Here is a 12525-nt window from a genome sequence, read left to right as displayed (position 1 = left end):
ATAATGCAGGATCAATTAGTTAAGAACACTATGAATTTCATGTAGGAAGCTCTAACCTTTCTGGGTCCAGATACCAGCTTTTGTGGAAGGGAGAAAGGAAGACAGAATAATCAGGGGGGAAAAAAAAAAAAAAAAAAAAAAAAAAAAAGATACAAACATACAAAAATAAAAGCAGGCATAGCTTTCCCTCCCTCCTGCTTTGGAGTTTCTTTATATGATTTGGTGCAAGGATTTTGCGCCATAATCACGTCACCAGGAATGGGGATCCAAGTATACCTGAAGTCCATCATGGCATATTTCCACTGAAGTCGCTTCCTAACACAGCTTGCTCTTAATGTGTGTTTAATTACAGTTAGAGCTGTGCTTCTTCTATGCCAGCACCAACACACTAACAGCATCTGCTCTAATAGCCATGCTGGGAACAGTACGTGTGTTAGTAGATGTGTGAGGGTGTACAGACACGTGATTGCCTGCTATCTCAGAGCCAGAGGGCTTTTCATTAGATTCAAACAGCAACTGACTCTCCAGGGAAGCTCCTGCTCTTATTTGATAAGAGATGCTCTTTTATCACACATGAAACTGCATGCAGTGATCAGACAGGCAGTGTGCATAGCTGCCAACCAGAGGAAAGCTGTTTTTCTATAGCATATTACAGCAGTGCATCACTACCACAGCTGAAGATTGGCCCAGAAATGCCCAGTTAGGGAAGCCACAGAAGCTGGAACTTCGATGGACCCACCGAAGAAATATGCAATTAAAGTACTTGCTTGAGAGATTTGGAATATCATGGAATATCGTGGGTTTTTTTCTCGAGAAAACACAGCCAGTTTGACAAATGAGAGTGGAGGTACTGGGGTCTGCAAATATAGTAGGGTTGATACTCTTCCTTTCTTCAGCTATCATTCTCTGACACTATTACAAATGAACACCTCTAAACATTTGTGGTCTTACAGATAGCTCTCCAATGGAGAAAAAGTTGGCTTTTCTTTACTTTCAGAAATATATCTTTATTATTACTTCTAAGGGCAATAATTTTGTCAAGCCAGTTATCATCTCAGAACTGCAAGGAAATCAGTCAATCTTCAAGTATCCTGTAAGCATGAATGTGAATGGCGTGGGGGTTTTCTTCAACACTTTTCAAAAAGGTCACCTAAGAACCTGGTGCACTGGAGTGCCAATGGGTTCTTTTTCTCTTCAGTAAGAAATTATATTTTCTTTTCTTTTCTCATAATCTTTCCTCTATATTCTAAGCCATGATCACACTTGGAGTTACAGCTAACATGAACCTAAAAACTAGATTCTTTTGTCTTTTATGCTTGAGTGCTTTTATGATTGAGTCAAAATGAGTACTGTTAAATTATATATAATATCTTGTACTGTGGTATCTACTGCAACTGTACCAACTGTACCAATTGTATTTATGTGTTGTATCTTGAGAATTGATTTTTTTAAAATCTCTTTTATTATTATTATTATTATTATTTACAAGGTTCTTAAGAGTTGCTGTCGGCATTTCTTCTGTTTCTCAGATTTTTTTTTTTTTTTGTCCTTTGATCAATTTTTTTTTAACTTCTCCTTCACTATTCAACTGTATCTAATAAACAGGATATAAATTTTTGAAATGAGATGTGGACCCAGGCGTGCCCAACCAACCCATGGCCTCCAGACCACCTGCACTCAGCTCAGCTGGCAGTGCGGTCCACACCCCCCGCTGCTGCATCATCATGGCAGCAGCTTTGCCCCATCAGGCAGCCCAGCTTATCCCTGGGACATGGAGAGGGCACAGTGCAGTACTGATAAATAACACGGCACTGTGGTTAATTTGCAAGGAAATCAAATATTACAATTTGAAAAGACACTGTATTCAGAAACACACTGCCAGATTTGATTCATATCAATGACTTCATAAAGACAAAATAGCTGAACTGAAAGGAGTCTGTAACCTCAACAAAATATTTTTTTAAAAAAGTTAAAACTCAAATGGACTCTTATAAAAGCTAGTTACGTGGCAGAAATACTGAGTGCAAAAAAATCAAAATGGTGATGGTGAGTTTGTTAGGCAGTGCATTGAAAGCACAACAGATATAATGTGTCCTAATAAGAAAACAGAATTTTCTAAAATCAGTTTGTCTCACTATTCTATAGGCACGTGAACTGAAGAAAAAGGAAAATCTATCAACAACATTTTGGAGAGTAAAGTTGCTAATCTCAAATATTATGCTTTGGCAATAGATGAAAAAACTGATGCTACAGATATGGCACAACTTGCCATTTTTGTTATAGGTACTAATAAAGAATACAATATCACTGAAGAAATGGTTTCTTTGGTGCTACTGAAAGACACAACTAAATCTCTTGATATGTATGAAGCACTAAAACAATACATTTAAGCGATTTTCTTTAACTTTTGTCAATTTATCTGATGTAGCTACTGATGGTGCCCCGGTAATGGTTGGTAAAAAAAAAAAAAGGTATGGGTGCTGATTATGAGGTGGTTTACTTTTCTGAAGGAAGATGGCAAAGCTGGGGTAAAATGCTAAAAAGGCTTTGCGAAGTAAAATCAAGTCCTTTATGGAATCAAAAAGAAAATTTGTGCCAGAACATGAAGATTAAAAATGGCTCACAGATTTAGTATTTTTGGTGGATTTGTCTGCTCATTTGAATGAGTTAAACATGTGCCGTCAAGATGAAAGTCACTTCATCTGCGCTATATTTCAGACATAACAGCATTTGAAATGAAACTAAAATTATGGTAAGCTCAAGTCATGGCAAATAACGTCATGCATTTTGATTGATAATAGAAAAAATCAGTCCTGCGAACAGTGAAAAAGATGCAGCCATTTTTTCCATTTTGATAAAAAAAAGTATATATATATATATTTTTTTTTAAATTTAAACATCCCACTAGTTTTATGTTTTTGTTGCTCTGTTTTTATGTTCTAATAAAAATATATATTAAAAAATAAGTTTTGTTACTTATTTACAATAGGTTTAATACACATTTTATATCTGGCCCATTGCAATTCCTGTTTGCTCAATGCAGCCCAGGCAAGCTGAAAGGTTAAAAACCATGTGTTAACCCTTCATGCCTTTAAATCTCCTTTTGTTCTTTTAGTATGTAATATGTCTTCTTAACCATACTGATCTTCCACGTGCTAGCACATGCAGATGAATAACAGTGAGAAATTAGAAACAACAAAAACAACTTCCCTCATCGAACCTAAGGATGCAATATGCAAGCCCTTGTCACTTAATGGTAATATCTGGATCACAGAGAAGTGTTTTAGTTCTTACTTTTAACAGTGAGGTACATGGACTTGCTGACGTCTGCTCCCACATCATTGCTGACCTTGCAGAGGTAGTATCCACTGTCTTCTTCTAGCACATGTTTAATCAGCAAGGAACCATTTGTGAGAAGCTGGATACGACCGTTCAGTGCAATTGGCTGGAACTGAGGAACCCCGGCACCTACAGCAGGACCAATGCAAAAATAGATTAGCTAGGAAAGAAATGGTTTCATGTTTCTTTTTTTCTTCATGAAATAAGGAAGAAACTACTGCCTCCTGTTCTTAGAGACACAATTCAATTACAATACAAACAGTTCTGGTATCGCTGGAAGAAACTGATTGTTTCTTTGCCAAAACTGAATTCATTAAATAGAACGAAGAAAAGCTTTTGGAATACAAGGGTAACAATATTTGTTCATGTTAAATGGAATAAAAAGAGCAGAAAGCAGGAGCGAAAGAACCAGGAAGGGGGAGAGAGAAAATGAAAGAGATTTTCAGACAGCTCATGGGTAAAAAAGCACATTTGTTGTACATTTAGAGGCTAATAAATTATTGACAATTACAGCTGAACAGTCATACAAATATGCATCCCTTATGCATACACCAGATTAATTTCTTATGACTAAAAGGCATGTTTGTTGTAGTAAACATGGAATACTCAAGGGACCTTTAGGACCTTGTTTGCTGAACTCTGGGTAACATGGGAAAACACATCAAAGACTGTGTTGCTTGTTTCCTCCTATAGCTGACTGATGACACATCACATGTCTATTCTGCCATGTCTGGAGCCAATATTCATTCAGATTTATTAAGAAAAAAGATTGATAGAGAAAGGAAGGAAGGAAGGAAGGAAGGAAGGAAGGAAGGAAGGAAGGAAGGAAGGAAGGAAGGAAGGAAGGAAGGAAGGAAGGAAGGAAGGAAGGAAGGAAGGAAGGAAGGAAGGAAGGAAGGAAGGAAGGAAGGAAGGAAGGAAGGAAGGAAGGAAGGAAGGAAGGAAGGAAGGAAGGAAGGAAGGAAGGAAGGAAGGAAGGAAGGAAGGAAGGAAGGAAAGAAGGAAGGAGAGCTCAGAACATTAATCAGGCATGGAGTGCCATGTTTGGTAATACCACAATAATGGAACATCCATAAAAACACAGGAAGCTAAAGATGTTCATATTAACTTAGATTTCATGGAAAACAAACAAACAAAAAACCAAAAAAAAACCCCAAAACCTACCTTAATACAACTTTAAGATTAAAGAAACCTTTTATAAGCTATGAAATAAGTATACATGCAGATAGGCACCGAAATTCTTATCTTTAAGATAAATAATTAAGATAAATAATAAATAATTAATAATAAGAAGTGGCAGCTGGTTGGAGAAAGATATGTGGACATCCACATGGATACATGTGGACGTGGCCCACGTATGTTTTCTCTTGTGTTTTCAGATGATTACTTTTCAAGTTGATGAACTATCATGTCTTTGTCTTTTCCTAGAGAATGTTTTCTCTCACTTCTTCATGGTTCTCCTTAAACAAGGTAAGATAGAGAAATAAAAAGAACATCTATTTCATCTTTCAATATTGCAGATGAATGCTCTACTCCTTTCCACCATGAAAAACAAGCTGAGAATTACATGTTAGCAGAGTTACTGATCAGAGTGTCTGATTCTTTAGTTACAGTTGGAGTATTAACCATAGTATAAATAGCAAAGATTGAAATCCTAGTCTTGGCTGGCTGTGTTGGAGCTACTTTACCATGGAAACAAGACAGTGGTGATTTAGGGAACAGAGAACAAGACACCACTATACTGTCAGTACTGGCATATGTTCAGAGGTCCATCACAAGTTCAGGTTTAACCAGCATCAGGAACTCATTCAGTATGTATTAAGATACAGTTCTTGTAACAAGAGCTTTGCAGCCTACATTAGCAGCAGAAGGGCGGATTTTCCAGGGAAATCACAAGCTAGTCTTCTTCAATGTAATTCTGCTATGCAACTTTCTGTACATGAAGTTGGTATCTGTCAGCATTAGTTACTATATGCAGTGGGCTGAGTCAGTCCAGCAGGCAATAGAATGAATAAACACTATGGGGATTGTTTTGATACAAAATAGCAAGCTATCACAGACCCACAAATACAATGTTTAGAATATTAAAAAAGAGCACATGTATACTAAAACTTCTTCTAGTCCTAAAAAAGTTTGCTCTGGGGACTTCTACAGTTACACTGAAGCTTTCTGAGACTGATACTATGAACGTAGATGTGTTAAAGGGACAATATTTTCAGAAAAAAAAACAGTTGTCACTGTTGATTTTTCAACTATTTCAGTCACATACTTATCCTCTTCCTTCCCTTTTTAATCTTTTTTTTTTTTTCTTTTTCTTTAATTATCCATTTTTCCTATCATTAGCTGGAAGGAACATCTGTGCTTCACTAATTCTACCTGTCTGCAATGCCCAAGCAGATAGATACAAATACTCCTTTTATCTCTTCACACAAAAAGTTGAGGTAAAAATTTGGTGCTCGTAGAAAGGAAAGAGCTGCTAGTCCTAGTGATATCTACATCTGGACAACATTTTGCATAACAATTTGCAAAGACTTACAACTCTTCCCACACAGCATTTCTGCTATTACAGCCAAAATATATCCTGAGTAATGACAGTGGCTTATCACATGCAACTGCATGCATCTGCAAGAGGACTTATATGGTTATGAATCAAAGAATTGCAGAATGGCTGAGGTTGGAAGGGTCTCTTCAGGCTGTGTGGCCCAAACCCAGCTCCAGTAGGACACCCAGAGCAGGGTACCCAGGACCACATCCAGGTGGCTTTTGAAGGTCTCCAAGGAGGAGACTCCAAAGGCCCACTGGGCAGCTCTGTCACCTTTGCAGTAAAAACTGTTTTTTAATGTTCAGAAAGTCTCCCATTTATCATTCTGTGCTCTTTAAGTCTTAACATATTCTTGATAATTATGGAGTGTCTGCACTGATCTCTGTTACGCTCCAGAAACTTTGGATCAGTTACCTGTCTTTCCCAGCATATAAAAAGAATGAGCTCTCTTTCTCCATGCACAAAAGGCCAATGACACAAACTTTCCTACAGGCATACACATGTCCTTTGTTCTCTATTGTGGAACATACAAATAAGCTATGATCTGCATGTTCTGCTCTATTGTGGAGCATACAAATAAGCTACTATTTGATTGATTATTTCAGAATTTTGTACAAACATAGCTGATAAGCTAATTATATGAAGGGTCATTTTAAGGCAAGATGTGCCAGACAGCCTAGGAAACTGTACAGACCAAGTATTGAAAGTGAAATCATATATTGGGAAAAATAAAGCCTTCAGTAAAAACACTGACCTTTTCACCTAGAGTTACTTTAACCAAAAACTGAAACTGCAATTTGATAGCTATGCCTACATCAAGTATTAACTAAAACTTTCAATGACTTGACTACTTCAGAGCTGTTAATCAAAAACATTAAAAACAGTCTCTTGATGATAGAATATCACTAAAATCAAATCACTGTCCCTTTCTCCTTTATTAAAATGGGCAGCTTATCTCTTCACAGTTAATTATAACTCAGCTAGCTTGACTTGGCCTTCTATTTCAACGCACAAACAACACAAAACCGAATTACTTCTTTGTGACCTATATCCATAATTAAAACATGATGATTAATGGGATTTTGAACTGTATCCTTCTTGCCACAAAACTGAATTTATGAATTATAAGCAAAACTAGATTTTAACATGAACATTCATCTCCCCCTGTGCTTTCTCTTTAAATTTAATTTAGATTTAAATCCGAAGGAAACCAAACATTGCATGGAGCATAAGGATTTCCTTATAGCACCTAGTTTAGTGATTGTCTGTGTTTCATTTGATGCACGTTTAAAGTTCATTAAAGATTTAACTCACATACAAGGGATACAGAATTTGGTGAGTTTGTTTTCTCATTAAAACCAACCAGAAGACAACAGGCAAGAGGATGAAACCTAACAGGCAGCAAATTTTAATTAAAAAGTAGTCAATTTCCTGTGGTTACTTAGGGTCAAGTGGGGGCAGTTTTAACGTTCTGTTACATGAGAAGAAAATGTTAAAGCATTATGTAAAGTGCATACCAAATTACTGCTTATGCTAATGCTACCTGACCTTTCTTCTTTGCAAAGAAGCTATGATTGGCCATGTTATCACAAATTTTGAAGGGGAAAAAAATAGTCAGCCAAATGCTGTCTGTGAACCTTGTTCTGAGGTTGTTTCAATTAAAGGCACATCTCTTCCCTCTCAGTTGTCCACTACACTGCTCTCCTGCTGAGACCATAGCTAACACATAAGCTCATCCACAAACTCAGAAATTCTCTACGGCAATCTAAAAGGCCATAGAGGTCAGCCTTGCATCTGTGACAGTGGCCAGCACAGTGTGCTTTGGAATATGATGGAACTGTAAAAACAAATACTTCCCTTATTGTACTCCACTTGCTTTCATCTACATGAAGTTTAAACCAGTAGCTTAGCAGCAAGTAAACTAAAATAGAATTAATTTGCTCCCATTGATCATAGAGAGAAACATACCTTTTGAGTACTTCCAGACGATGGTAGGAACAGGATAACCCTCTGCAGAGCAGTTGAGAATTACAGCTTTTCCATATATCCCATCCTGGTCACTTGGCTGAACCACAAACCTAGGGGGCACTGCAGGAAGAAGCAAAAGAAGTGGTGAGAATTTGCACAAAACTTAAAAGCAGCTTTTGGATGATCCAGTGACACAGTAAGTTGGCTTTATGAAATTATTTACTTACTGTCAAAAAAATTATGCATTTCTTGCCAAAGGTAACAAAAGCACTAGTTTTGATAGGGTGTAAAAATAAGTGAATAAAAATCTCATTGTAGGAGAGGTTACAAAGTGGAGTAACAGACAAACCAAAATGTCGTAAGCAGAAAAGAAATACTTTCTTACAAATGGGGAGGTCTGACAGATGTCAAAGAACAACTGAAGTTTATTGTGGTTGGTTTTTATTTTTGTTTGTTTGTTTGTTTTTCCTAACAACAGTGAACTGGCAGGTTTCAGAAAAAGAACTAAAATATTATATAGTGTAAATAACCTTGAAGATGTAAATTGCTTTTAATAACAATCAGATCATTTCATATTAAAATGAGGATTTTTGAATTCTTTTCAAACAAAGAGACATAGAAAGGTTCAACACATTACATTTAGATTAAGTTGAAATGAAGAAGTACATGCACTGAAGTAAACAGTAAATGATTTGTGTTCTTATTCCACAAGTTCTTTTTTTTTGTTGTTGTTTCTTAGAATGGTACAGAGAAAATGTAGCGAGGTCAATGAGCTTGATAAAGTTTTTTTCATCTCAAATTGAGTACAGTAGCATGCTGAGATCTATCATCATAAGGAAAAATCCTAGTAGTTCATTGCTTCAACTAACAGTTAGGGCATGTGCACATGGGGACACATGCATGGTTATGACTTCATAGCTTCCCAAGGTCCAGCCACGGCTGAGTTTGTCTGGAAACTGCAGAAAGCAGAATAGAAAGCCCTGACATCCTTTCTTGCTTTGGCCCATCCCACCTTTCTAAATTTCCATTACCCAAAAACGGCAGATGTTAATAAAGGAAGTATGGGAGGGGGATGTGACATGAAGAGATTTAAGACTGCAAAGAAAAGGATCATCAATACAGTGAACATTTGTTCAGGGTCCAGAAACAGTTTGGAATGGCCATAAGTACAATACTGCTTATACACTGCTTACACAAGAAAAAAATTATATGGCTGAAGCACAGCAAAACCACCAATGCTATAATAAATGACTTTTTAATTATTATTATAAACACTCTTATATACAAAGAGCATCTCTTGTTAAACTAGAGTCATAAGTTTTAATTAAAGAGAAACTTAAGCTGTCAGTGTTGGGTACGGATAGGAGTGCCAAAACTTGGAGGCATCTAAAGATATTCCCCAAGTGCAGAGAATTCTCCTCACAACGGCCTGAGCCTTCCTCCTATGCCTCCATAATGCAGTGCTCCTCTCCAAATTTCCTCTTTCCACCCTCATAGCTGCAAGTGATTTTTAAAAGATGAGAACAGTTCTTTAGAGAGAAAATAATCCTTTAATCTGTCCTATTTGCTTACTGAATCCCTAAGATACAGTGAAAAGCTGCCTACTGCCTAACAAAAAGAAGGTTCACTTTCTTGGAACGTGTTAGCAGGTAACAGAAGGAACCAAAAACAACAGTTGGCTAGAGCCACCTTTGTACTAGGAGAGATCTTATTTCTCCTCTTTCCATAATGGAAACTGTTATTATATTTATTGCTGTCAAATATTTCAGCTTTCCAAACAGTTCTCACTGTTCTATATTCAGTTTATCATCTAACACAAAGGAGTTCTAAGTACTTATTTTCCAAAGCAGACAAAATGAATAATTAGTTGTACAAATATATTTGATTTAATACTAAGTATGAAGGCATCAGCTTGTTTCACCTGAAGAACTGTAAATAAATTATTACTCCTAGCTTATAAAAAATCGATTACAAGCTGCTTATCAAAAAATACCATAAGCAAAACAAACAAATAAGCAAAAAAACAAACAAAAAAACCCACTCATTAAAAAACAAACAACCCACCAAAAAAACCCCAAAAAACAAATAACACCAACCCAAATTCCACACCACTTTGATTAAAAGATATTGTGTAGGTAAAGATAGTGGAGTTTAAAGTGTATGGACAAACTATATTCACAGAAGTCCAACTGGTGATAAACCTGCATATACATAACAAATGTATATAGTCCAGCATGCTGACCCCGGCGAAGCTGACCCTGACATGTTATTTGGGGAGGAGATGCAAGGGAGATTGCATGGCTCATTCCCTTTGCATTTCCTCAGCGACCAAAAATGCCCTTGTATGTCTATTATGCATTTAAAGATCTGTTTCATGTTGGTTTGCCTAATCACCTTTTAAACTTGCCAAATATTATTTTCACAACTTCCTTAGCTAGAAAGTTAGAAAAATTCATTATGCACTGTAAAAAGGAGTATTCCTTCCTTTGTGGTTTAACCAGACCTCCACTTAGTTTTACTGTGTTTCTCCTGCATTCAGTAATGGAAGACCTGATGAAGAATCATTCCATATCCCTCTTATCAACCACCTTCTTGATTTTACAAACCTAATTACCTCTCATTACATCACCTAGGAGAGAATATAAGTGTGTGGCATTCCAATAGACAGAAGGTAATTGAGGTGGAATTGTAGTGAATAATGGGTCAATTCAAGGGCCTAAGGATATTCAGAAATTAAAATTAAAGGCAATATATTCAGGTTCTTCTCTTGAGATTATTCAAAGGAAAGAGGACTATCACTCATGTATTGTTAATGTAACTAAAAGCATTTGACTTCACAAGATTATTTGAATTGAATTAAAAGGTGTGCTTTCTCTGAAATTGAAAGACTTTTCATCCATCTCCTCTGTCCCCCAAAATTCACCTCAGTTGTGTCAGTTTTACAGGTGAATGATTAAAATCAGTGCAACGAGATAACTGATGATTACCAGACACTTCTATCACTGAAAAGTGTGAATTGCATAATATTGTTCTAAATTTTCTCCTATAATACAAAATTTTTGTAAATTCTTTATTTCCTTCTCATTTAAAAACTACTTATTTATATTCCTCATCTACTCTGGATGACATTGATGACATGTACTGTCATTTTTTTCAGGAAATAATTTGATTAGTATATTAAATGGGGAGGGGCACAAGCAGAATTCTGAATTCTGAAAAAGAAAGATTGTATATTATGCACCTTATGTAATAAAGGAAATCAGACCTTAAAATACTATTTGCTTAAATTATTATTATGTATATACAAAACATAAGATCTTGCTCTCACATTCTTGGTATCATTAATTGTAACCATTATTTTTTACACAGAATGTGATGTCAGGAAGGCAACTATGGAAATTGAATTTTGCCATATAAGCTTCAGAATTAGGCGTATGATCAGCAGTCATACTGTTTCTCTGTAGTGCTCCATAAACAGAGTATGTATGAACCTAGGCAAAAACTGTGCTTTCATCTGGAAACAGCATCGATTTCCATATATTCAGTGAAATTTCAGTCTTCCTTTAGGTAGTACTTTAGGACTACTTCCAGAAGTGTAAACTGCTGTTGTGATTTTGAGGACAGGTGTACTCGACCCTTAGTTTTAATGTTGCCAATAAAAATCATAAATGATGCTACAGCAAAACAAATTACTCATTCAGTGACCTTTCAATTATTTCCATCCATGTAAAACCACAGGATTTTTCTGCATATAGAAATAAGAAGTAAAAGGAGATCTCTGTGTTTTCTTCCCCTTATATAGTTTCTTTCTAAATGTTATTTCAGATGAATAACTTCTTCGGTGCTATGTGCTATCATATTTTGGAAGATGAAGTAGTTTACTACTTGGTAAAGATTTGGATACTTAGCATCAGATTACAAAGCAACATTCACTATTTCTTTATCTTTAAGGAATTCATTAGCCCTTAAAGAAGACTTCTTAATTACAAACTTAACCAAGTTCATTTGTCTGATGTGCTTAAGTAGAGCTAATGGAGAAATAAAGCAATTAGATTCCTTCTTCTCTCTCTTGTCATAGAAGCGTGAGCTTCCTCTACGCATTTATAAAAGAAAAGAACCTGAAATAGCTTATGAATATGACTGAAGAGTTCTACTTTTACTATCTCCTTTGTTTCACCACCCCAGTCTCTTGAGTCCATAAAGAGGGCATTTGAAATTGCTTTAAGAGTGAGTTTCTGTTAGGATCTCTCATTTAATACAGTCCATGGATCTGTGATGAAAAACGAGTTGTTGAATCATTTAGTGTAAGAGCAATAAGTTGGCAAAAGTAAACTATTTAATAGCTGAACTCAAAGGATCTAAAAACCATGTTTTCCATCAACATGATGATTAGCAAATTCAAGCTCTCACACAGGGAAAACAAAGGATGAGAAAAATTACAAAAGGATATTGAAAATAACATAAATGCCACACTATCATATTAAAGGAAGGAAAACATTTAAATTATCTACTTGTTTGAAACAATCCTGACAAGATGAGAAAATATGAGTTGGTATGTTAAGAAGACACCACTTACTAATGTCATTTCAGTTTGAAAGGATGGACATTACTAGCTAGTAACTTAATTAATTTGTGTATGCTGACATTTCCTAATTTATTTTTTTTTTCATGTAAAT

The 12525-nt window shown here is 35.9% G+C and overlaps 1 protein-coding gene across 4 annotated transcripts in view; it reads right to left on the bottom strand.

Annotated features, from left to right (window-relative positions):
- The window catches only part of DSCAM (DS cell adhesion molecule), a 461893-nt gene that overhangs the window by 133659 nt on the left and 315709 nt on the right, over window positions 1–12525 (bottom strand). For 3 of the 4 annotated variants that reach the window (XM_052674351.1, XM_052674353.1, XM_052674352.1), the window contains exons 10-11: window positions 7850–7969; window positions 3295–3468 (exon numbers count right to left, since the gene is read on the bottom strand). In XM_052674351.1, the coding sequence (XP_052530311.1) occupies window positions 3295–3468; window positions 7850–7969 (294 nt within the window). The remainder of the gene's footprint in view (window positions 1–3294; window positions 3469–7849; window positions 7970–12525) is intronic. The other variant, XM_052674354.1, reaches the window with a different exon arrangement.

This window comes from Tympanuchus pallidicinctus, unplaced genomic scaffold (genome assembly GCF_026119805.1).
Source record: "Tympanuchus pallidicinctus isolate F22 unplaced genomic scaffold, pur_lepc_1.0 scaffold14, whole genome shotgun sequence".
Taxonomy (NCBI): domain Eukaryota; kingdom Metazoa; phylum Chordata; class Aves; order Galliformes; family Phasianidae; genus Tympanuchus; species Tympanuchus pallidicinctus.
This window is presented reverse-complemented; position numbering and strand designations above follow the sequence as displayed.